This window comes from Morone saxatilis, unplaced genomic scaffold, assembly GCF_004916995.1.
Source record: "Morone saxatilis isolate NCDOM2014 unplaced genomic scaffold, NCSU_SB_2.0 Contig16, whole genome shotgun sequence".
Classification (NCBI taxonomy): Eukaryota; Metazoa; Chordata; class Actinopteri; family Moronidae; genus Morone; species Morone saxatilis.
The window spans coordinates 739,110-765,065 of NW_023339718.1; the positions used below are offsets into that span (position 1 = coordinate 739,110).

The 25,956-nt window shown below is 44.3% G+C and overlaps 1 protein-coding gene across 1 annotated transcript in view; it reads left to right on the forward strand.

Moving 5' to 3' along the window:
• setbp1 (SET binding protein 1) overlaps window positions 1-21,907 on the forward strand; it is a 35,040-nt gene extending 13,133 nt beyond the window's left edge. The window contains exons 3-7 of the mRNA XM_035657687.1: window positions 8,875-9,296; window positions 9,775-11,709; window positions 11,813-12,017; window positions 12,123-13,188; window positions 17,032-21,907. Coding sequence (XP_035513580.1) covers window positions 8,875-9,296; window positions 9,775-11,709; window positions 11,813-12,017; window positions 12,123-13,188; window positions 17,032-17,537 — 4,134 coding nt within the window. The 3' untranslated portion in view covers window positions 17,538-21,907. The remainder of the gene's footprint in view (window positions 1-8,874; window positions 9,297-9,774; window positions 11,710-11,812; window positions 12,018-12,122; window positions 13,189-17,031) is intronic.
• The last annotated feature ends 4,049 nt before the right edge of the window (window positions 21,908-25,956 follow it).

A 25,956-nucleotide genomic window follows, 5' to 3' on the forward strand; every position in this document is an offset into this window, starting at 1 on the left:
CAGGCAGACTGGTACGTAGCTGGTCAGCTCCAGTAATTTTAATGAGAACCCTGAGGATAGGCTCCTTTCACGTTAAATTAAATGCAGAATGCTCAGTCAGGGATAGCTCCACGCCTAATGACATGCCGAAGGCATTGTACAGTTGGCAATGAAGTATTTGGCCAAAATGGTCAAGTTGTTAGTTTCTTAAGAAATGCATCATTTTCAAATTATACAAAACAGACTTTGTGTCTTAGTAAAAAAAACACAAGTCGACCCTTCAACTATAAAGAAAACAACAAAAAGTGAACCGTTAGTCAAGAACGTCGCGTCATGGTTTATAGATACCGCACAAATCCCCGACGAATATATAGTTAAGACTCTATAAAAAACATATACAGGCCTGAATGTCTGGTTTTTGGACAGTGTTTGACTCTGACTCACACGTAACTGTGGGATTGATCCTGGGAGGGCGGCATGTTTGATGTCCTCTGCGTCAGGGATGATTGTTGAGTCGCACAGCATCACTGGTGATCCTGGTGGCCGCTTTTTGTTAGTGTGTGCTCATCATGGCTCGCCGCTCGCGTTCTGTGGTTAGTTAGTCGGTGTGTGTGTGGTTATTATGAGGAGAGTTGTATTCTCTGGTTTTGAGCGGCGGATCAGCGCAGGATAGCAGGGTGATGTTCGGTGGCAGGAGGGGGAGAACAAAGCCGCCAGGAAGGGAACTGGATGGGAGTCACAAGAAGAAGTAGCAGGCACAGGCAGTGATTGACTTTCAACTGGTGTCTCACTTGAGCGATAAGGTGCGTGGTTTCGTCAGTGAAAGTTTGGATGGCCCATCCAAGCCCATCAGCTGTCGCTGGGAACGCTGTCAGAAGGTGTGTTTGTCGTGTCGTTGTGTGTGTGTGTGTGGCTGTGTGGTGTGTGTGTTGTGTCTTGTGTGTGTCGTAACGAAGAGAACGGATGACACTAGAGAAGTGGTGTCCAAGACTCCTCTTAAATACGTCTTCTTTTTCAGGCTTTCAGCTGTCATTCATAGCTTTCATTGACAGTGACTTGATGTTCTATAACACGAATATTCTTAAACCTTGTTAACATTCTTTAATTAGTCTTGTGTTGAAAACACACATCAAGCAAAGTGTGGTAGTACAAACATTGAATCTACAAAGCATTAGAAAGGCCTCTACAGCCAGGGCTTCTCTCTCGCCCATTTGTGTTGTGGTGCTGTCGTTTCTGCCCAGTTCTCTTCGCTGTTATCAGTGTCTTGACCAGGCTTTGTAAAACTAAGTCCCGTCTGGTAGTTCTGCTGTTATATTTCATGCTCGTTGTCTGCCTTAATGATGGATGCGGACGATGAATCAAGGTATAGAATGGTGTCTGTCTGTCCTTCGTCGTCTGTGTGTCTGTCCCTGTGGGGCGGGCTCGATTAGACAACACCAGCTGTGTTTATGAGCAGGGAAGAGCCACAAAGGGTTTCTGTTAGTCCGGAAATAACAACTGTTCAGCACCACACACACAACACACCAACACCACACACACACAGACCAACACACACAGCAAATAAATAATGCCGTCAATAAACACATACAAATACACACTCACCGAATGCCCCTGTGCGTGTGGTTTGACCTGCCCTGCTCGCTGTTGCAGTTTTTGCCCCCTTGTGTTTTCTTGCCCTATCTCAGTCCTCAGTCTCTCTTTCTCTATCTCTGCCCCTCCTGAACTCAAGTGTTATGCGTCGCGTCGCTCGCTCGTCTTCAGGAACGAGTGAATCCACTCCGTGTGCCTGTGGGTTTGGGAAAGGAAGGTGCCGGTTATAGACAAGGAGTGAGGGGCAGTGCAAGTCATGTGCCGGCCCTGAAGGAGACAGCACAAAGCATACATGACAGACAGAGCAGGGTTTGGTTGACTAAAGATTACACGACACCTCTACATTGCATGCGATAGTTTTGTATGCAACTTGATCATTTCTAGATGATGGTGCAGCTTCTCCTGCCTCTCTTCTGTGACTGGTCTGACGATAGCTATAGGATGCTATGCTTTGTCTCGTGTATATGTGTTGTGTGCTGTGGTGTGTGTGGTTGTTTGTCGTGTGTGCTGGTATGGTGAGTGTGTGTGTGTGTGAACGCACGAGTGGAGTGCAGCCTCATACAAAGGCGTTATTGTTGGTGCGAGGGGGCCTGAGGGGAGGCGGGCAGTCTGATTGGTTAAGACTATTGTGTCTCACTTTGCCCATTCTCCCTGTCACTGAGGATGTCATTACAGTGGCTCTCTAACTCTCTCTCTCTTGCAAAGCTGGGGATCATCTGAGGACTTTACAGAAATATAGACTAAGCAATGAAAGTGTTACTTTACAAGCTTTAAACTTGAAGTGTATACTCTAGTCATTCTTCAAGACATAGTAATTCATCTGTCGGCAACGTTTTTTTAAGTATCACTTGCCGGAAAACAATTGCTCTACAACAGTGCTGCAAATAGTGGTCTTTTTCATTATTATAACTATGATAATATATTTAACTGTTTAGTCTGTAAAATGTTAGAAGGTAATAAAAAGTCTAGATTTTCTAAAGCCTAAAGTAACATCTTCAAATCGCTTTTTTTGTCCAACCAGTCCAAAGATATTCAAGTTTAGTTGAGAAAAGCCTGAATCCTCATCTTTTCTACTTTACAAAGTAAAAGTAGAAAAGAGACCATGTTTGGCCTTTTTGCTTGATAAATGATTAAAACGATTATCATAAGTGTTGACTCTTTGGGGTGTCCCGGTGGCGATGCAGTTTAAGCTGACAATGTAATCACAACATCCACAGTTTGAGTCCAGCAGGCGACCTTTGTAGCATGTCATTCCCCCTCTCTTACTCTCTCGGCTGCACACTGTCTGATATTGCTCCCAGAATACAAGAGCAACTGTTAATTCAACTTTATTTTTTGACGGTTAACTGATCTATTAATTTCAGCAGTCCAAACCAGTGTTACTATGTGATTCCTTCGCTATATATAAGTCTGGAATTAAAAAATGAAACTTTTTTGACATTAGAGCGTTATATGACAATGGAGACACCATTGCTTACATTTTTATTGCCCAAATGTGTACAGAAAGATACAGGTAATGTGGTAATTTCTTACCGCAGATTGCCTCAGCATCTAAACAACATTGCATTATAGTACATTATTTTTGAATAACTAATCAGTAATTGAGGTACCGCTGTTGCACACCACTGTTTGCCAGAGAGGAAGTGTTTATTCTCAGCACAGCTTCTGTCTTGAATTACCCATCATTCTACACAGGAAGTCATCCCTTAGGATTTAGAGCAGCTCATTGGCTGTTAATTGTTTCCTGTTGTACAGAAGTGGTATGATTGGGTCATATGGTGCACAGTGTACGGCGAACAACATACTCCTTTGGTTTTGTGCAACATGTTGTGCACGTGTATGTATGGGTGTGTAATTTACCTCCCCTAATAAATGCATTGATAAAATAGCATTCTGTCTATTCATGAAGCACTCCAACCTGTATTAGCCTTGAGAGAGAGTGTGTGTCTGTGTGTGGGGGTGTCGTCAATCTCTATGCTTGTGTACATTTTCTTTGTGCTGAGCATGTGCGCTGACTGAAATGCATAATGCTGTCACTGGAGGTTTGGCCACGTCCATAAAAGGAACAATTGGTACATAATCACTGTAATAATCACTATGAAAAAACTCTTCCAATGGGGTTCTTAGCGCTATTCACAAGCAGGACACACATATGCCTGCACACACACCATTAATGCTAATAGTGAGGATTAGATGTATACTTTGTGTAGCATGTAAATGTGTCTGTCATTACTGAGCGGGTGAAAACCTCCAATTGCACAGTAATAACATGCTTCGGTTCAGCCAATCACAGGCTTTTGTTCAGATTGAGTCATCTACGTCTGAGCGTGTCTGAAGAGAGTGTGACAAGGAGACTCTTTGGGTGTTTTGCTGCTATCTTTAGGAGCACTCCAATCTGAAGGATTACTGCTGTGGACGTAGGAGGAACATTTTACTTGAGACCCACTGCTGTGCATTAAATCTGGCCTCTGCTTTACAGTCAGCTAAAAGACAAATGTACTTTAGATTGAATGCTTGATCATGCCCAGCAGGGAGGGTACAGAACAGCATGGAGAAAGTTTTTGGCCAAATAATCAAGCCCTTTTTCGCTAAACTGTGGCGCTAGGCTGCTGAACATAGTTTTGGAATTGCAGCATTAGTCCAAGAGTGGAAGTTTTGAATGGAGCCCAATTTCCAAACTTTCCCACCCAACTTTCCCAGAAGATGCTTTGGCTGGCAAAGATGCCACCAGATCTGAGATAGTAAAGCATTGGCAAAGGCTGCACACTGAATGAAAATAGACATACAGACACACACATATACACAATTTTAGGCAGTGGGCCTGATCCCAGTGATCCACAAACTGTCCCACCTTGACACCACCTCCTCTTTCCTCCCCCTTCTCCTCCCTCTTTTCTCTCCCCTGCTGTGGGTCTCCTCAGGCGCATGAATGGAAGTCTTTATTCCCGGGAGAACTGGTGGGAAGAACGAGAGAACGAGAAACAGGGATGAGGGGGTTGGCAGGGAGGGAGGGGGGAGGTCTGTGAGAGTGGCCACAAGATCAACACAGTGCCTCTTTTCTCCTCCATCGCTTTTCCCTCCTTTTCTCTGCACCCCCCCCCCCCGCCCATCCTTCTGACCGGGCCGTTGGTTACAGAGTGGTGGTGCGACCGAAGAGCGGTCTGTGAGGGTGAATGTGCGATGGGTGTTGTGGTTTGCAGAGACCATGTGTGTCGTGTGGGTGGGCTGTGGGTCGTGTGTGCTCTGGTGTGTGGTGGTGTGTGGTGTGTGTGTGTGGCAGAGCGGTGTCAAGAAACACAGATCAACAGCAAAGCGCGCGTCGTGAAGTGAGCGTGGACGGGAGGGGGGTGTGTGTGTGTGTGGGGGGCGGTAGGTTCCCAGACGGGGGAGAGATGGTCAGCTCAGAAAAGAGAAATAAGAAGAAGGAGGGATAGATGAGGAGGGAGGGGCAGTGCACAAGGCCACAGGGGCAGTGGGAAGACAGGGCAGTGTGGTGTGCAAAGCCAAGGATAGTGGTGTGAGTGTGTGTCAGGGAGAGAGAGAAGGAGAGAGAGAGAGAGAGAGAGAGAGAGAGAGGTCGATGATCAAGTCACTGCAAGTTGTTTGGAGGGAAGTAGTTGTTAAGCCGCGGTTCTAGGCACCTCCTCTTCTTGTTTTTCTGGATGGCTCTCTTCTGTCCCTCGCCCCTCTTGGTTGCCGTTCTCATTCGTCTGGTCCAGGGTAGAGCGCCCCGTCCGTCAGGCACCCGCCGCTCCCCTTCTCTCGCTCTCCTCCCTCTCTCGTCTCTCTTCTCTCTCTCTCGCGCCGCCGGTCGCGCGCTGGTGCGGGGGTCGGTCTCTCTTTTTCTTTGTGTGTCTGCCTGGACAGCTGCCCAGTTCCATACACAGGGAAAAATGAAACACTCTAACCACTGGGCGTGCAGCCAAATAAAAGGCTGCGAAAAACTATTTGAAGGGCAGCGTGTTTGTGTGTGTCTGTGTTTGCGTGCATGGAGTTTGTGTATATGTTTGCTAGTGTATATGTGTGTGCTGGGTTGTGAGATTTGGGTGTGCCTGTTTAGGGTGTTCTTTCCCAGTATAATGGTGCAGCCAGGGTGCTCTGTGTGTGTATACGTGTGTGAGGGAGAAGTTCCACTCAGTTTATTCAACAGTGGAAAACGAGAGGCTGCAGGAGAGGAAAGGACAGGAGGGGCTGTCACATACCTCCCCTCACGTCAAACTGGAGGAGAGAGGAGTACAACTTTTTACATCCAGATCTCCTTTTAAACAGCCTGCTGAGTTTAAATGTTACATACAGACAAACACAAACGTATTTGTCAGTAAATATATGCTGACTCATTTGCAAAGTGCCTTTCAGTTGGGTGATTGCAGCACTTAGTCACATATTATCCATGACCTCCTCCACTGTGCTCTGACCTTATCTGATGGTTACATCACCAGTGGAAAGGAATGTGCAGCTCTATATCTGCCTGCATTTTGGTATTGAGGAGCCTTTGTGTGACTGACTGAGACCAAGCCATGTTGTTACAGTGCTCACCCAGAGAAAGACATCCTAGAAATGGTTGTTGACCTAGCTGTGGAATACGACCCTTAACCCCTGAAACAGCCCTGAGGGCCGCAAGGGAGGGAGAGTGCATCAAATAGGTTGAGGACTAAACATGCTTTGGGTCTGTTTTGTGTTCACCTTTCTCCTTATCTAAACTTGATCAGAGGGGACTTGTAGTAGAAGGACAGTGTTGAAAAGGTTGAAGCCTCACAGCTCTTGTGCTTGCTGGTTGCTCCAGAGGGTCAGAGTCCATGTTAGTGCTGATTTCCTGATCGCTGCCCCCTGCTGCAGGCCAGCAGTAGCACAGGGAGATGGCAGTCCCTATTCGCACAGCACATGACAAGAGCAGGGCAGTGTACTGTATGCAGTGGGGAAATATAAGAATCAATTTGCCAAGTACAGTTCCTGTGGCCTTAGTGCAGCCATGCAAAGACTTATGAGTATATATCCAATACAGTGAAAAAGCAATTCAAAACATGCAATAGGGGAAGTACATATCAAAATGTTGAGTAATTATTATTTGAAAGCATGTCAAGTCGTATGAGTGACCATGGTTGACCCTGTCTGGGAGAGGCAAGGAGAATAAGGATTTTTTTTTCACACTGTGTTGACTACAACAATCGGAGTACCTCGATCTATTTATACTTGCTTGTGTGAATATCAGACAGTGAGTGTATTTTCCCTGGAAATGCTTCACGGAGTGTAAGAGGCAGAGAGGAGGGGGGGAGAGGGTGGTAGAAGGGCGGAAACTAAGAACAAAAAACTGAACTGGTGCCAATAACCCAACCACAACCAGAAAGGGGAGGGGAGGTCCCTATTTGAGTTTTTCTTTTTCTTGTCTTTTGCTCTCCTATATCTAGTAGGAAAGGTGTCCATGCCTTCTCTCTTTATTATCTCTCTGTGGTTGCCTTGTGGTTAGTGGGGAGGATACATTTTATATGTGTGTTTGTGTGTGTGTGTGTGTGTGTGTGTGTGTGCATGTCTGTCTGTGTCACTCTAACCACCTCCATCTCCTTGCCTGTCTCCTTTTCTGTGCCCTCCTTTAACCTGAAACAGCAGGTATTCTAGGACAGGTTAAATGAGAAAGCATGTGTGTATCAGGTGTCTGTCATCTTATACCTCTGTGGACTCACAGTGTCTCTTCTCCAGTGTCACCATGCACACACACACATTCACACTTATATACACACACATGCATCTCAGAGCTGAAAGGATAGCAGTGTGCTCTAGAGATGAATGAGAGTGTGCATGTGCATATAAGCACATGCATTTTTTGGCATTGTTAATCATTTATGCTGTTCAGTGTTTGCTTGCGTGTGTGCAGTGTGTGTTTTCATCCATGTGCTGAGGGTTGTGTTACTCAGCGTTCACGTGTGTTTTTGCGCTTGTTGTTGAGAGTGTGCAGCTTGCATCTGGCTGATAAACAGCTTCTGCAGCCAGTGTGGAAGTACAAAATGACTACTGTGCAAGAGACTACTGATGAGACAGCGGGACAGAGAGAGTAATAGAAAGGTTGGGTAGTGACAGAGAAGGGATACAGGAGATCGAAAGTGGCTGATGAAATGAAGGCAGAATGGGACATTGGCAGGGTAAAAGATTGAAGAGATGAAGCGCTTCTTCTTGCAAATACGTGCACTGTGATATGAACTACATACTTTATATATTTTCATTATCGTGTGTGTATAAGTGTGTGTGTGTGTGTGTATGTCTGTAAAGAGCAAGAGTTAATCATCTGGCAAGGTGCTGATCCTGCTAGACTAAAATTGGTTGCTACTATGTGTGAAGGCAAGCTTTTGAAATGTGTACATCTCTCACATGTGTGAGTGTGTGCGTGTGCACTTGCACGCTTGTGTGTATATGCTTAGAGGCAGGCCTGTGGTTAGGTTACATCTCCCTGCAGCGCAGCAGAACAGTGTCTTGTTGCGTCATACTGAGTCTGTTAATAACAGGCTAAACCACAAAGGCCATCCGCTGCTCTATTTCTCATCTTCCAGCAGTACACTGATTATGCAGCAGTGATACATAAAGCAGGGTTATGTTGTCTCATACAGTATATCCAGCTTTTTCATTTTTACATGAACAAATGAGAACTGGGTATTGAGTGGAGGTAGACTTCGGATTTGTGGCCCTTCACTGGAAAAAATTTCATAGTTTTAGACATATATTGTATAAGCTGTTTGGGGTTTGACAGTCTGCCATTGTAAGTTAATTTTTTGAAAAAAATACAAGAAAGTTGTCAACAAAATAAAGATAATATACAATAAATAAATCTGAGTCTAGGGCAGTCAGGGACATGGCTGATCTAGGCTACTGTGTTTAATACTGTGTGCAGTCAGACACCCCCAACTCCATCCCCCCAGCTCTCACAGCATGCAACATCCTTGCCACAGGAATTTAATTGCTCTGTAAACAAGCCTTTTGTTTTGTGGCACACTGTTTGCTCATGCACACAAGATATATTAAAAGCCTCAGTCCTGCCGTGAAAAGAAAAGTATGTTATATGAGAGCAAAACAAATCACTGATTTGATATGTGCTGACAAAAAGTAACTGTATGCAGAACTGAATGCTGTGCTACATGTGTATTACGTCTGTGAAGACTGGCTGATGTTATGAAGGCAGGAAATAGAGTAGTCATAGTTTTATGATCACATTATCATTATCATATCATTTGTCTATCCCTGCAGCTATATAAAGCTGTCTTGTGATTGCTTGTTTGTATGTAGTAACCAGACTTTATTTCTCTTTTCTGTCATCCCCAGACTTACGAGCGCCAGTTCAGAATGCCTGAGCAGAGAGAGGGAGGCTTGCTGCAACTACTGGGAGATCACACTCCACCCAAACACCAGCTTCGCAGCTCCCTCCTTCCTGCACATACACTCTCACACACACAGCAAACACAGCACACCCTCACACAACAATTCCAACACAGTCATGCACACCAACACCAAATCAATCCAGACTGGATCTCGTCTACAGCACCTTCTGCATCCCCAGCCAACCCTGCAGATTCTGAGCCAGCCAGAGAACTGGCAGGAGCAAGTAGGAGCTCTTTGCTCGATCCAACCCAACCTTTCTCACGAACAGCGACACAAAGCCCCTCACCTCAGCGATCCCTGACTCCAGACCTGCAGTTGCCAGTGGTTACAGATGCCAGTATTCTCAACCTGACCTCTCTCAGCAGGTATGGTACATTTTCCTGTGTGGTAAAACTTATCATGAGCCAAACATGATCCCTAACAAAACTGTACACTATGCACTGGGGATCTGAGAAAGTTGATATGTTGTATTGTGATATTTTGTGTAGCAATATTGGATATTTTTATGACCATATTTTAATTTTTAAATTTGACGATCTCGTTGGTTACAATAATGACTTAAAATAACTTTTAAAGAAAGATGAAGTGAAAATTTCAATACACAATGAGTAATAAATTGCAATATACTGTACAATATCTTATTGAATTTTTATGCTCAGCTGTCATAATAACATCATATCGGAGAGTCATCTGGTAATACCCACCCCTAGGCATAGTGACAAACAAAAATAGTAAATGTTTATACTTGTACTGGTTGTATAGTACTGTTGAAAATACAAAACATTTTCTCTCATTCCTTCCATTTCTCTCATCAACATTTTTTCTCTGTATACATCTCTTTAGGGGGAGGGGTTTGCAAGAGGTCAATGAACAGCTCTTTGGGAACATCAAGAGGAAGTACTGCAGGAAGGACTCCCAGAGGATGCTCTCTAATCCCCATGGTGCTGATACACCTTGGGGAAGACATCCAGAGAAAGGATCGGAGAGCCCAACTAATTCAGAGGAGAGGCAGAAGTACAGGCAAGAGGAGACAGCTGAGCGGTTCCATGAAGAAAGAGAAGAAAGGAGAAAAGAGGAAAGAGAGCGGGCAATTGCTGGGAGGAGAGGAGATGAAGAAGACAGAGGGATGCCCATGCTGACAGAGGAGGGGAAAGGAAGAAAGCGGCGGAGGAGGCCTTCTTTTGACGAGTCATTTTCTGTGGAGGAGCAATCACAGCAACGGCAGGACTCTGACACTACAGAGAAGCACCAGCCTGGGCCCCCAGATCCCAAAGTAGCACATAAGATGGACACTCACAAAAATGATTCTCGACACACAAGTCAGGCTGATGTCATTAGAGAGAGGATAGAAAAAGCAGAAAGAGCAGATAAAGGCGATAAAAGAGAAAAAGGCGAGAGAGTAGACAGGGTAGAAAGAGGAGAGACTGCTACAAACGGGTCTGACCCAGAGTCAAACAGAATAAAAAAGAACCCTGTGGGTCGTCCAAGGATCAGCACAGACGCCATTAAACACAGAGAGCCTACTCACAATCATATCAACAAACCTAATCTTCACACAAACCCCAGACTCCCTAGCCCAAACCCCAGCCCCAGCCCCAGGGGTAGTATCAGTCCTAGCCCCAGCCCTAAACCCAGAGCAAACATTAGCCCCAGTCCCAGCCCTAGACCCAGGGCAGCCCTGAGTCCTAGCCCCAGCCACAGCACCAGCTCCACAGCCAGTTCCAGACCAACCAAGGCCAAGGACAGATGGTCCTACCTGAAAGCTAAAAGCCATGCCAGCCTCATGTCACCCCAGAGAGACAACCGGGGTAGCCCCTCTACCTTAGCTGACCCACCCTCAGCCTTCCCCATAACCCCCTCTAGCCCCCTCTACACCAACACTGACAGCCTGACCGTCCACACACCCATTAAAAGGAAACGAGGACGCCCCAAGAAACAGCCACTCCTAACAGTGGAGACCATCCACGAGGGCACCTCCACCTCACCTCCAAGCCCACTGGCACAGGAAACCTCTGCAGGTCTAAACCGGAGGAGGAAGACACACACACTAAACACATTAGTGCAAATGGCTTCCACGACCACCAGCGCCAATTCTAATAGTCTAAAATTAAAGCGTGGCAGGGGCCATTCCAGGCCGGTGAACAAGATGAAGCTTGGGAAAATGCAGAGCATCCTGAATGAGATTCTCTCAGGTTCCAGTCAGAACGGCACTCTGGCTCTGAAGTCATCGTCTGCCCCTGTTACCTCAGCTATGAGTGCCATGGCATCCACCATTGAGGCTCGGCTGGGAAAACAGATAAATGTCAGCAAGAGAGGAACCATCTACATTGGTAAGAAGAGAGGGCGTAAACCCAGAGCAGAAACCCAAGGCTCCAACCCTCCCAAAGCCACTAGGGACAAGCCCTCCCTGTCTGTCTCCACATCCAGTCTCTATGAGAGCCCTGCAGTGCCTTCCACAACCTCGTCTCCCAGCTCCACTGCTCCATCCATAAGAGCCAGTCACTCTGATGCCACTATGCCCAGTCTGCAGCCCATCTCAGCCCTGCCCTCCAAGCCACCAGGCAGGGGCTTCCTCTCTGGGGGATGGAAGCTGTCTCCTCCACGCCTTCTGGCTAATTCACCATCCCACCTGTCAGAGGGGGCATCGGTGAAGGAGGTGACCCTGTCCCCCATCAGCGAGTCCCACAGTGAGGAGACTATTCCAAGTGATAGCGGGATTGGGACGGACAACAACAGCACCTCAGATCAAACTGAGAAGGGTCCCGCCTCTCGACGCAGGTGCAGTACACTGCTACTACACCTTTATTTAACCTTAATTTTTAGAGTAGTTTGTTATGAAGGTGATGTCTTAACATGATTTTATATTGTTGTGTTCGTACAGGTACTCATTTGATCTGTGTGGGTTTGAGGCTGCGGAGGCAGCAGCCCTGGAAGCATCGAACAGGGGCAGCAGAACACGCTGTGAACGGCAAGTAACTGCTGTGGACTTCCTCTCACAACAGGAAAAGAAGCAAAAACATCATCGGCGGAAGAGGAAGTGTCTACAGACCCGTGATCATCTTCACTTTCTCTCTGAACTGGAGGAGGTAAGAAACACGATAATAAATAATGCGTTTAATCTTTGAATATGTACAATAATGTGGAAGTGCAAAGTATATGTGTAAATATTTCATCTTTCCATCTTTCTGTAGGTTGTGTTAAAGTTCCAGCAACTACGCGTGTCTCACAGACGATACACCTGCTACCCTCAGCACCCATATCCCTCCATTTTCCGCCTCAACTTCCATCATTACTACCCTGTTACCTATGACTCCTATTCCTGTGACTCCGGTTCGTACCTCCGCAGGAGCGCCGATCTGAAGGCTAAGAGGAGACGTGGCCGTCCAGCCAAAGCCAGCGAGCCAATCACATCGAAGCTGCCTTTTGTTCAAGGATATGGTTATCCGCTGGCTGGGGGAAATTACTATGCAGCACCGTATGCGATGCCTTACGCACCTCCTCTGAGTCTGGGCTACTTTCCCCCTGCCCCCCAATTTTACCTGCCCCATCACTCACTAGGACCTGCACCTCCATCTCCCTTCATGAGGCCTGCTGTCCCCCCTCCCAAGGCTTTCCATCCCAGTGGACACTCAAAGCTCCAGCCAGGGGCCAAGCTTCGCAGCGCCAGTGGCCCACTCCAGGGGCCCACTGTAAGAGGAGAGGGCCTGGGGTCCCTGGGCAGTGGCAGTGCAGGTGGTCTTGCAGGGGTTCGCCTCCATAAGAGGAAGCACAAGCACAAACATAAGCACAAGGATGAGCCCCTGCTTTCACTGCGGGACCGGCAGGAGTTGGGTGGGCTCTTCAGTGGAGCCAAGAGCAATGCACGTCTCAGCATGCTGAGTGACAGGAGGGACTTGGCCAGTCAGGGCTCTTCAAAGCATCTGGAGAAGCAGAGGGGGAGTGGTAGAGACTCAAGCCTGGGATCCAGCTTAGGGATGTTTGAGTCGGAGCAGCTGTCCACACACTCTCTTGCTGACAGCCAATTTCACTCCCGTCAGACTCGACAGCCAATAAACAGCTTCATGAGCAGCTACAGTAGCCAATCACAGCGGTCAGAGTCAGCTTCTGACCTCTTTTTGGGGTCACGGGAGGACGAGTGTGGTGGGAGGAGTAGGAAGACGAGGCTCACTGTGTTTGGAGATCAGGGCTTAATGTCATTCCAAACTGCCAGGCAGGAGCCAGGACAGATGAACAAGTGCTCCAGTCCCTCCCTTACTGGTAAGAACCACTTACACCCGGATTACCTGTTCATTTTTAAACTACACTGTATATTTACAAGCGAGTGCACTGCCCCTTTGCCATTGACGAGGATGGCATGCAATGCGTTGCTTACTTTGATGATGTGTTTGAGGTTAGCCCAAACTGCAATAATTGCCTGTAGCTTGATTATTTTTTATCAAACCAGTTTCCTTATGGCTAGATTTCCTGTAAATAAAAATCCATCTATGGTTCACCTGTGGAAAGCTTCTGATATAAAGCATCAGCAGGAACTGTTGTTGTTAACTGATGTTAACAGCTTAACACAGCAATCTTAACACAACCTCATTACAAATCCGATTGTAGGGCAAAGGAGAGCAGATCAGTAATAAGTGAGACTTCTGGGGAGAGAAAGGTGGAAACAGGAATGTATTAGTCAACTTAAAAACTTAAACTGATATTGACTTATACTGTACACAGGAGATAAAAAAACAATTGGATCCATGCACATTCAGTGGATGTGCATACTGTATAGTAAAGCGTGTGCTTTACTGTGTAGCATCTTGGTGTTACAAGCCAGCTATGTATAGTGTTACTTGCCAAGGTTGCGGAACTGTTAACATTGCTAAATCAGGAGCATGTTTGCAAAAATAATTGGTGTCCAATATATTACTCTGTTCCCAAGTGATAACGGGCTTGTTATTTACTGGTGTAGAGCCTTAATCACATATTTAGTCAGAGTTAACAGGGTTTTCCCCATTTAAATGTAGATGACAGTATACTCGTCAAGGTGATTCCTATTTATAAATATGCTATGTACAGCATTATCAGGACTTAAAGCAGACAAAGAGGAAGGAGAGCCCCAAATTCTCACTACCAAACTAAAATGTGTATTTTGGTACATTCTGTATTCTGCTGTCTTTGAGCACATCTGGCTGGGGATAGAGAGAACGTAATGCATGGATGGAGACGACTATAATTCACCAATCTCTCCTTCCTCCCCTCCCTTCCTCCTCTCCTGCCAATGCCTTTGCCAAAGATATATTATTCACACAGTGTGATTTATTTTCTACAGACACGCCGTAAAAGGCCCTTGCCTGTGTTAAAAGAGCTGGCTGGCAGCCAGAGGTTTAATGACTGGGGCCTAGTCCAGTGGCGGGGAGGAGAAGCCAGGGGCTCAGTTAGAATACACCCTCCCACCCCAGGGGATCCAGGACGGATGACTCATATACACACCACCCCCCCACCCTACACACAACCCCCCGTCCACTTTATCCCTCCAGTGTTGTTATACCTCTTCTACCTTCCATGTCCTTCCCTTTTCCCCTTGTGCTGTTTCTGCAGTTCTTGCCCTTGCTTTCCTTTTTTGCCTCCCTACCACAATCCCCACATCCATACACAGACTTCCCCTTGTTTCTCCGCCTCTTCCTCCCCCTCCCCCTTCTATCTCTCTTTCCTCCTTCCCTTTCTCTTTATGCTTTTTCCCTTGTCTACCCTCCCCCTCGTTCCCCCATTACCCTCTCTTTTCCCCATTCCTCCTGCCCCTCCTCTAGCATGACTTACTGCCTCACTTCACAGCTTTAGCCCAATTAAAACACAGGCGCGTGTCCATACGCACGCATGCCACACAAGCATACATGTACACATGCACATACAGGCATAGACTCCCTCTGATACACACACATACACAGATAGATAGATCCCCATTCAAGTGGATACAGATGCAAAAATTTATATTATTCACATGCAACTGATAGAACTAATGAACTAATAGAATTAGTTTGTAGTTTTATTTTTTTATGCATGTGTTTGTGTGTCTGAACTTGTGTGTGCGTTTCAGTAATCATCAGTCTGTTAAATGCATATTTGCATAAAAGCAGGTCATCTTCCACTCAATTGCTGAAAAAAAAATTCTGTGTCACATGACTTCTTGTTCAAACATATGCATGCACTTTCATGCAGAGAAACAGTCTCACTAAATATTACACATTAAGGATCACTTCATCCTGTCTGAACCTGGTCTCAGCCACTGCAGGGGCAGTGGATAAGTGAGCATGTATCTCTGTGTAGTAGTGACTTCCTATTCCACAGAGAAACAGGTCCTCAGTGCTATACGGCCCCTCATACTGCTGAAGGTCACCGGTTTTATGTTCCGTGTATGCAGCTCATAAATTTCTGCTACTTTGTAGTGTGTGTGTGTGAGAGAGAGAGGGAGCTGAGCGTGTGCACACTTCTGTGCAGCTCATAAACTACTGCTACTTAGTGATTTCTGCATTAGACTAATTTCACTGTCTGCCCTGAATTCTTGAGCAACAATAGAGTGATATGTTCCGCTGAGTTTTAAATAAAGGGTGGTCAGGCCTCTGTTTATCTTGCCTTACTCTTAGTTCATTAGCAAACACCTTACCATGGGGCTCTACACTCTTAAAATCTTAATTTTTGAAGCTCTAGAAAGCATCAAAACACAAAAATGAATAATCCTAACCTAAGATGCCACGTTTCATGAAATAAATAGATTTTATTAGTATTATTTATAGATTAATCTGTTGATTATTTTCTATAATATCTATCCCAGTTTCCCAAATCCAAGGTACTGTCTTTAAATGTCCTGTTTTGTCAATCCAAAACCACAGATATTCAGTTTAATTTGCTAGCATTTTCTGCTAGTTTTGCATGAAAAAAATACTTATTATCAGAATAGTTGATTAATAATAATAATTGATTAGTCGACTAATTGTTGCAGCTCTATAGTTACTCTGCAATCCAGCCCACTATATTTGGTGTATAAAATTAAGAGCTGTTCTGGTTTAATCACTGCAGAAACCTGCTACATTGTATCAGCAGGATTCTGGAGGAAAATAAGAAAGGAGATGGTTAGGGAATCCAGGAATAGGAGTAAAAGCTCAAGAAAAAGAGACCAAACATGTTGTATGCACACTGCTTGGGGACTGGTGGCTGATTGTGCTTTTCCTCCATTTTGGCTGTGGCTCAGTCTGAGCCTCGGGAACAGTGCCCATGCAGGGAGGAGGGGGGAGCTAAGAAATGGGACAGAGATGGGAAACAAAAAGAAATGACAGAGACAGACCAAGACCAGGAAGCGGTTTCTGAAATAGAGACGGAAATGAAATGGTGCAGTGTTACCAGTTTAATTGAAAATTAGAGAGTAGCATATTGCCGCCCATGAAGAGTAGAGTGGAAAAGAGAATAAGAGTGATGGGGAAAGGGGGAAAGAGAAAGGATAGAACAGCGTGTAAAGGGCATGCTGCCCAGTTCACCAGTGTGAAGGAAACAATATGGCTCCAGTTTCTTCTGCTCAGCCATTCTGAACTGCTGAATTCATTATTTGTGCATGTTGGGCATGTGCATGTATGCACATGTGTGTTTTTGTATTTGTCTGTGTAAGTATGTGTATGTGGATAAATGCGTCGATATGTGTATTTGTGTGTGTGTTTGGCTTTTTGGCAGCCTGTGCTCCAGATGCACAGGGTTGTTATTGTGTAGCGACATATTAAATGGTTGAAGGAGACATTTCTGTGGGTTTCCTGCTAGCAGAATGGGATCTCCTCCTCTCCCCTCTCCTCTCTGCTCTCTAGTTGACAATTACAGGATAGGATCTGCTCTCCTGGCTCAGCTGGGCTTTGAAAGGCTTACATGAATATGTCAAAATTAGCAGGAAGCTCTTGAAGCAAGAAAAAAACATTCTCTCCATGAGTTGAATTGGCATGATGTCTTTCCTGGCCATTCCAATGGTGTTCATTTTGACTGACATTCTAGTATGAAAACTCCTTTCTCTTTATTGATCTTTCTCTGCTATTTATTTACCTTGTGTCTCACCTCACTGATGTTTACTCTTTCCTCTCCCAGGTGTTCCTAGTAAGCGGAGGTATAAACGACGCGAGGTGGAACAGATCCAGAAGGACGTAAGAAGGATGCATTCTTTGAACTTGGAGCATGTGCAGAAGATTCTCCGTGCCAAGCGCCTGCAGCGACAAGCCAAAACAGGAAACAATGTCATCAAAAGACGACCCGGACGGCCCCGAAAACAACCCATAGAGGAATCAGAGCCGACCAACAGGAGGGAGGAAGATCGAGCTGATGGTCGGGGTTTGGACATGTTGGCCAGTAGGAGGGTTGATGGGAGGACTCTGGGGATGCCTGTCCTGGAGAGGTGTGATGACCTGCCAGGTAGACAGAGCCTCAGGCCAAGCTTGACCCCCGAGCCTCTGGAGTTCTCAAATCACGATTCCATCTCAGCAACAATTGAGACCGTGGTCCATCAAGCGCGATCTGTGCCTCCACTGGCCAAAGGGGGGAAACGCAGAGGCAGGGGCCATAGCAGGGATGAGTTATGGGCTCCTTCCAGTCAATAGGCCTGAAGGAGAGAGCAGCTCTGTAACCGAACGGAGAGCAGTTATTGGAGTCAGTGCTGTTTCAAGCCTATCAGATGCAGTGCCCTTATATCTGGGACTCCTTGGTGCACTTTGACTTGTTTCTTCTCTCTGATTCGTGAGGACTACAGTGGGTCAGTGGAGGAGCAGGAAGAGGGAACACTTCTGGTGCAATCCCTCTGTTTGCTAAACAGACATGAGCCTTTCAAGGATTTCAAGGATTCATTGGACCTTCATTTACAATGGCACTATATGGTACTATTTGATACTGAATCTGATGCTATAAAAGTGTGTGGTACTTATGATAGTGTAGAATATTATGTGATTCTTTATGTATCTGATACAGTGATGTGTATGGTACTTTATGATACTGTATCTGAATGTGGCTTTAGCCATATATTTACCAGCAAGGGGAGGGGGAATGGTTAATATTAAACTGTGCAGCTCTGCTTATTTTTGCCTTTCTGAGGAAGCTTGTCAAAGACATGTGGGATAATACAACAGTAATTAAGCCACCTTACCCTATTACTTATCCCTGTCCTTTGCTCCCACCCCCATCTGTACTTTCCTTGTTTTCTTGCCCTCTCCGAGAAGTAACTGATACTTGCTGGGAGCTCCTCACCCGTGGTCCCCCTCCCTGCCCGACACTCACCCCAATTCTTTAGCCGTCCCTGGTGTCTGCCGCTCAACTTCATCTCCCTTTGTCCTCTCATCTACTCCCAATCATGTTTTAAATCTTGCATTGCGTGTGCTCCCTCAACCTACCCCCTGTCTCATTTATTTCTCGCTCCCTGCTCAGGCCTGTCCTGAGCAGTGACATAAAGGCAATATGGTGGATCAGACTGTCCCAGACTGTACATAGAAACAAAGTCCACTGTTGCCTGCCTTGTACAATGAGAAACCAGCTCATAGACATGTACTGGCATACAGTATATCAAATAGAATTGTTGTACCATAGACAATGAAAGTTGTGTATTGTTTTATAACCAAAAACAGACATGGGTGCGACTCAAGACAAGTTTGTTTTCAGACAGAAAGAACCACATATATTCATTCATACACTCATTATTGTGTTTATATCCAGGGGGCATTGCATACAGGAGGAATATCAGGTGTGTTTTTGGTAAACCTTAAAATTGGTTTAATGCACTATGAAAAACCATACACTTGCATCAATCAAATGCAGCACTTACATGCTTGTTCCAGCCTTATGTTTTGGCCTTTGATGGTGTGGATATCCATTCCAGAGAGCATGCATTATTTTAATCAATTTGTATATGCAGGCTGCGCAGCCAAAAGCGTCAAACCGAAGCCCAAGTCTGAATCGTGATTGGACAGTTCAGCTGAAGAGGGCTCACAGTCAGTGTTTTGAAAAGCTAATCCCAGCCTTTCTACTTAACATGATTTTCAATCCATATCCTTGGAAATATTTTTTTGAAAGTAAATCCAGTATTTAGATTTAGAAACCAAAGTCTCAGTATTCAGTGTAAGGATGTATTATTTAAAAGAATCTAAATCAGAGTTTGACAAACTCTCCACCATGTTGGCACCAATGTAAAGCATTCCTATGTGCACTCTAGAATGTAGCCATCTTGGGTTTTTGTGTCAATATGTTAAGTCTTTGTTAAACTCTATCTACAGTATATGTGGCTTTGGGTAGTGGTTGGTATTTTCTCAAATAAGTATTTCAGAGTATAAGCAATGGATCAGTGTTTCTCTGGCAACTTTATTTTGTTTCAGGAGATTCTGTCTTCTTTGGGTTGGGTGGGATTCTCAGTTGCAGCAGTTCAACTTGTGCCTTATGTTTCTTTCTCTCACCAATTACATTTGACCTGAGAAATATCAAATGGCAAAGAGTGCCCCAGAAATTGACCCAAAATATTCATGATTGTGCATATGACGCATGTGTCTTAGTCATCAGAACCCTGACACTGCCTGTGTCCCTTCACAGCTTCCACAGTCAGCATCCTCTGTCAGAGTCTGTCTCCTAGCTTCCTCCTAGTTTTCTGACCCATATCATCATAACAGAACTAGAAGGGCTGGACTGATGAATATAATATGATATTATACACATCATGTACTGGCATACGTACTGCTTTACAGCAGTGGTGGAAACAGAAAGGTCCACTGTATCAGATGTGTTTCTATCCAGAGATATTGATTGTACTCAGTGTCATAGGTATAATTGAAGGTCATTTAATCTGCCCGGTATTTAACCAGTTATTTACAACATATAATTGGTTATGCACTTAGCAAAGGGGGGACAGAGGAGGTTGTCATGGAAACCACATTCTCATACATTGTTGTTCGCTATGCATCAGGCCATGCCTGGCAATGACCTTAAAAGGAATTTCTGTTCTGGGTCCACCCTTCGACAAAGAGAAATAAGTGGTCTTATTTACTGAATAAAATGAATTCATGTAACAAGAATTGTGAATAATACCAGTAATAATTTGTAATAAGTTGTGCAGAAAGTGACTATCATTTCATGAAAACTATAGTTACTGCAGCTCTATGCAGTACAGCCTTAACCAGATGTAAAACTACAGTATTGAAGTGTTTGTTGTAAATAGTGTTAGTATGTCCATCCTGCATGGATACCGGTTGGGCTCGGCTATGCTGGGACTGTCTCCTAAAACCACAGTAGACCTTCTCTCTCTATTAAGACTGCTCAAGACCCAAGAAAACATACAGGAATTACTACCCTAATTGATTGCCCTATTCGACAAATTCTGCTGTACATTGACAGTCATCATTCCAGTCCGTTAAATTACACAGAATGCTCAAATAATTTTCCTTTTCACACCTTTAAAAAGTTCTTGGAGGATATAAGCCCCACTATAGTGTACTCAACCAAAAATAGGAATCCCTGCTGACTTGCAGCTATTTTGCCTGCAGCCAGTTGGGGCAATGCAGTAACATGAAGAGTAGGCAAGAGGGTTGCGTGTGGGGGGAGTTCTCAGAGGACATAGCCAAAAATACACTCGTCCTAACGTTAGTGAGCTTAACCTTGCTTTGCTAGATGACTTTCGGTGGGTCTGCAGTCTGTTGTGGTGAAGATGAGGTCTAGATTTGTGGTCCGTGAGGTGTAGAGACTACGCGCTTGGCAGCTTACTCCTCCATACTGTGGTCAGTCAGCGGTCTCTGATGTAAGAGTTAAAGACCCCAGGTGTTGTCTGTCCTGTCTGTCTCTCCTACCAGCCAATGCTCCGGTGCCTTCTAACACTGACAAGTATTGTCCTAATCCAGAGCTTTCACTCTACACAGAGACTGCAGAGGGGATGTGGCTGTGAATAGGGTTCAAGGTCACTATTGTTGTGTATTTAGCAGCCAGTCTGGACCAGTGGCTACAGGAGGCCCCTAAGCACTGATGTAAGGATATTTTACCTGGTCTTTGGTTCTAGTACCAAGGGCAGCACAGCAGTGTTTAACCTTAACTCAGTGGTTGGGGTGTATTTACTCTAGTCCACACTTACCAGTTCACTACAGCGACCAGGATGGGATATAATGGCACCTAAATTTTTGATCACCCCCCATTCCCTTTGTAGCATGCTGTGATGAGTGTCCTACACATGGAGTGAGGGGTCACGTGAGACAGAACCTCATAAATGTACATGTAGTCATCCTCACAGCATACGTTACAGTTCTAAGCTATAATGTTGTTCAAAGCTGAAAGTGCAGATGAAGCATTGAGAAAACCAATAAATGTACTTCTTTAGAGCACAAAGTGAGCTCTTCTAACAGTGTGGGCATATTTTAGTTTGTATACATAGTGTATTTGAACCTTTTTCTAGAGTGGGTTTCCTTTATTTGCATGCTCAACTTGATTGTATGCATAAATATTTTAGACAAGCCGAAAGTTGAATTTCAATTGAATTTGGAGCAAGACTTGTACATTGTTTGATATGTTTCTTTTTGTAATGAATTTTTTAATTCATGAAGCATTTTTGTACATTGTATGAATATTAAAAACTGCAAATATTTGACATATAGAGTAAATACTAGATGCGCATGCATATGCATATATCCTTCACAGTATGTATGTGTAAATGTACACATATATTTTGTATTTGCATTTGCTGGCATACAGATATATGTCTTAAGCACATATATACATGCAATATATATGTATATCCATGTCCGCTGGCATGCTTTTGGTCATGTTTATCTTTCATGATCTTGTAGGTTCATTTTTTGTTTGTTTTTTTATTTCTCTTTCCTCAGAAAGAAAAGCTCATTCTTTTGCTACCCTTCTGTTGGCTGGCAGCATTGAGCACTTATTAAGAAGAACTACAGTTGAAGTTGTTCATGTTATCCATTGTGTGAAATAATAAATGACTTTATTGACAGCTGATGGTAGCCCGTATTTTCTTCTTTCTGCTTCAGATTTGATTTTCTGATCTCCTAAAAACTGCTTTGTCACATGCCAAGATAAGGCTAAGAAGTTATTTTATGATAAGAGCCAGTTGAGACTTTGTGTGTGTGTGTGTGTGTGTGTGTGTGTGTGTGCAGCTCGCATGTGAATGTGTGTGGGAGCGAGTTGACAGGAGGGTTTGCTGCACTGTTGGTGCTGAATGTCAGATGGTCTCGGTGAATGAATACTACCCCACAATGTGTTCGCTTGTTGCGGTTAAAAGAGAGGGAATCCTTTCATCAGATTATGCTTTAGCCTCACTCAGTCACACTCACACACGCTCAGACACACACATACCTACACACTCTTACTCCCGTACTTGTTCATTAGCCAAGCCTACATCTCTAAATCCTGCCTGCACTAGCCCATCAGTGTCAGTTCTAGGTGGGCTGGGCAGCAGGCTGCTCTGTCATTGGACGGAGCTGAGTGGGAAGTGCCCCACTATTGGCTGCTGCCAACTAGTAAAATTCTTCTGTTACCATGGTTGCAGGGTGAGCTGCCCAAATGTGTCTCAGTGTATCTAGTGGTGCTGATGGAACTGTTGGCATCACCGGTGTTATGCTGAAAAAAATCCCCCTTCTGATGGAAGTCAGGGCTGCAGTGGGGCTGCACCCAAATCACTCTCTACTGATGCCTGTAAATGAGCCCACATGGCCCCACTCCACCTCCAGCACAAGAGAGAGGATGAGATATCACCAGGGCTGTGATCACGATGAAACAGCACAGCAAAGCACATCCTGCATGAAGGATGTACTGATGAGCCAGAGCTACACTTTAAAGAGAAAAACAGGATCATCAATCTGAGGTGCAATGTGTGGATTTTCTCACCAGGTTTAGTGTCATATGCAGTTTCCTCCAAGACAGTGTTGTTCACTGCTCTAGCTCCAGATACAAAGACAGCATAGAAACATAATACAACACCGTCACTAATGAGATGAAAGGTGGTGATTATTGAAAGAGCCACAGCTGGAGTGAGCACACTATAATTCCAGTGAAATTTTTTAACTCAAAAAAGGGGATCAGTGGGATTCCCTGGTGGTTCACCTGGTGGAGCAGGTGCCTCATGTGCCAGGGCTGAGTCCTTGATGCAGCGGCTATGGGTTTGACTCTGACCTATGGCCCTTTGCTATGTGTCATCCCTTCTCTCTCTCAGCTTTGCCCTGTCACTCTTCAGCTGTCACTATTGATTAAAGGCAATTAAAGCCCCCCAAAAAATCAAAATCTAAGCTATAGGAGGCCTACATATTATACGTTATATATATACTAATCATCACCTATATATATAAGTGGGAGCCGTTCAGCTCGTTAAGTACCATAGATTTTTTGCCATGCAAAGATTATGCTTGAACATCATATACTCTAACATCCATACTATTGCAAGAATATTTCTATGGCATTTTTCATGACAATACAAAGTTAAAATATATTCCACCTGGTCAGTAGGTGGAGCTCCCATGCTGGACAAAAGAAAGTCTTGGAAATTGACTGAATTTAAACTGTCCCAGGTATTGTTTTGTTTCCTTTCTTGTTGCTCCACAAGAATACAAAATCTTTCCCAAACTTTTCGGCTTTATATAACAATATTATGATATCTTATAAATCTTATCTTCTGTGACATCTGTGTAGAACTATTTTACTACTACTAATTATAGAGTAGAGATATACAAACTGTAATGGAAGTGTAGTGGTGAAGGTTTGTACACATTTGGTGAAAGTGTAGGAGGACGACAAGGCTTATAAATTGTGGCGCTAAGCTGGGGCCTGTAGGTTTACTGTTCCCAAACTTAAACAACCTGCTTTTTAAGGAAAATGTTGCAAAAAATTTGGGAGGATCTTCCTCCCAATCCTCTGTGGACCAGCCTCCTTGGAATGTAGGATTTAGGGTTGAAAAAACCTGACAGGGTGTACATCTAAAAAAATATGCATGGTCCATTGACCAGTCACAATTCTTGTGGTGTATGTAACCCACGTACACTGAAAACTTAATGGCATTTTTGAAGAGGTACATGTTAGCTGCAGGACCAAAGGGCAAAATTATAGCCACCACTTGTAGATTCTCTTCTGAATTTATTATGGGAAGGTCACTGTATTAGTTAGTGTGAGTTCCATTAAATTGGTTTGGTTGTTGAAAGATGATGATAACAGGGGTAAATAACCCCTACACACAAAAAAGAAAAGAAATGGCATTGTTGCCATATTGACAGGTGGCTTGTCTCCTCTTACAAATTCTTGCTTCACAAGAACTATTTGTATGAGTGACTGAAAAAAAACTGACTAAAATTCTAGTGACTTTTATTTACATTTATGGATTATCAATAAACGCAATAAAAGTTTAGTCTCCTTACATGATAGCATGTCTGACCACAGACATGTTCATACATTGTGTGCCTGTCTGTTTTTATAGATTAAAAGGTGGTCAAAATTGGTCAAAAGGCCCCCGATAAGATGCAGCAGTGTTGGACACACTGTAAAGACTACAGGCAATGGTCGGGCACAGACATTTACACACATTCCAACAAAAGCCTAACGATGGCCCAACAAGAGCCAACTGCATCCCTAACATAGCTGCCAGCTCCTAGTATCAGCTTCATTTGGTGGGAGAGGCTTTGAAGGAGCTTTGAAGTGTATCATAGATGGAGTGGGTGGGCTTTTGGTGATTATACTCTCAAATTGTTGATTCTTCTTCCCAAATTCTGCCCACTTCATCAAACCTGCATAAATCAGAGTTTCACCACAGCATATGTCCTATAAAGCAAATTCTGGAAGACCAAAAATCAGAGCCTGCTTTGTTTTTCTGCCCAGTCTGGTCATATCAACATCTGCAGCACAACCATCTGAAGTAGCAATAAATTATCACAGTTGTTTGTTTTGACTTTTGGCAATTTATCAGCATCTCTATTCCAACAAGTTCACCTATGAATTATTCACTACTCAGTCTTTGTACCTTTATAACAGTACACAAAAACTATGAAGCCTCAGGAAGTCTACAAAAATGTCCTCGCAGCACTTTGCCTGCCATTTATGGCTAGTTTATCTGTTATTGTTGCTTTTCGGAGTAAGACTGGGAACTTAGTCCTGTGGGCGCAGAACTTCATCCCAATGTCACCTTTTATTGGAAATATTTGTTCTTTATTGGCCTTGCTGTGACTATTTCATTCCTAAGTGTTGCAATGTCCCCTCAGTACAGAGTACAAAAACAAGACTCAAAAATGACTACTTGTTCATTTCTTAACCAACGATTTACGATTTTCTTCAAGTCTTAACAATGATTAAAATTTGAAAGTGAGGATGCATGAGTGAGTGCCAGCGAATACCAGTGACTGTTTGAGGCACGTCCAAAGCCACACAGACCATCAACAACAGACAGAGCCATAAATTTACAACAGATAGTCCTGCAGTTCAGGCCAACTAACTAGGAACCCTGCCATCTAACCAAGCATCCCCTCAATTTATCTCTGTTGGTGTTTTCAGAGGATGACTATTGCTTGTGTTTATGAAGATGGATAGAGCAGGCAACATCTAAGCTTACCCCTCTCCCGCCTCTCTCTTTCTCCTCTGCACAGTAATGGCAGTGATGGGAGACACCATCTGGTGGGGAAATGTGTCACTGCGGCTCAAACCCCTCAAAAACCTTATGTCACATCCACAGGACTGAGAGCATCATCACACACTGTGATCAAAGCAGTAAATATGACAGGTACTCAAATTCAGTTTTCCAGTTTAAGCAGAAGGCGGATGAAATGTTTTTATGGATTTGAATGATAAAAATCTGAACTATGACCTCAAGCAGTCAAACCTACACACCCCAGTGCTTTATTCATTGATCCACTTGAGAGATCCGTGCAGGAATTATTGTAGCTGAAAGTTGGTTATGTCTGTGTGTGGTGCAAAGGGAAAAAAAAACAAAAAAAACACCGGAGATATAACAGAATGTGTTCTGCATGGAGCTGGCCACTGTTGCCACGGTGACAGTGTGACTCATGGCAG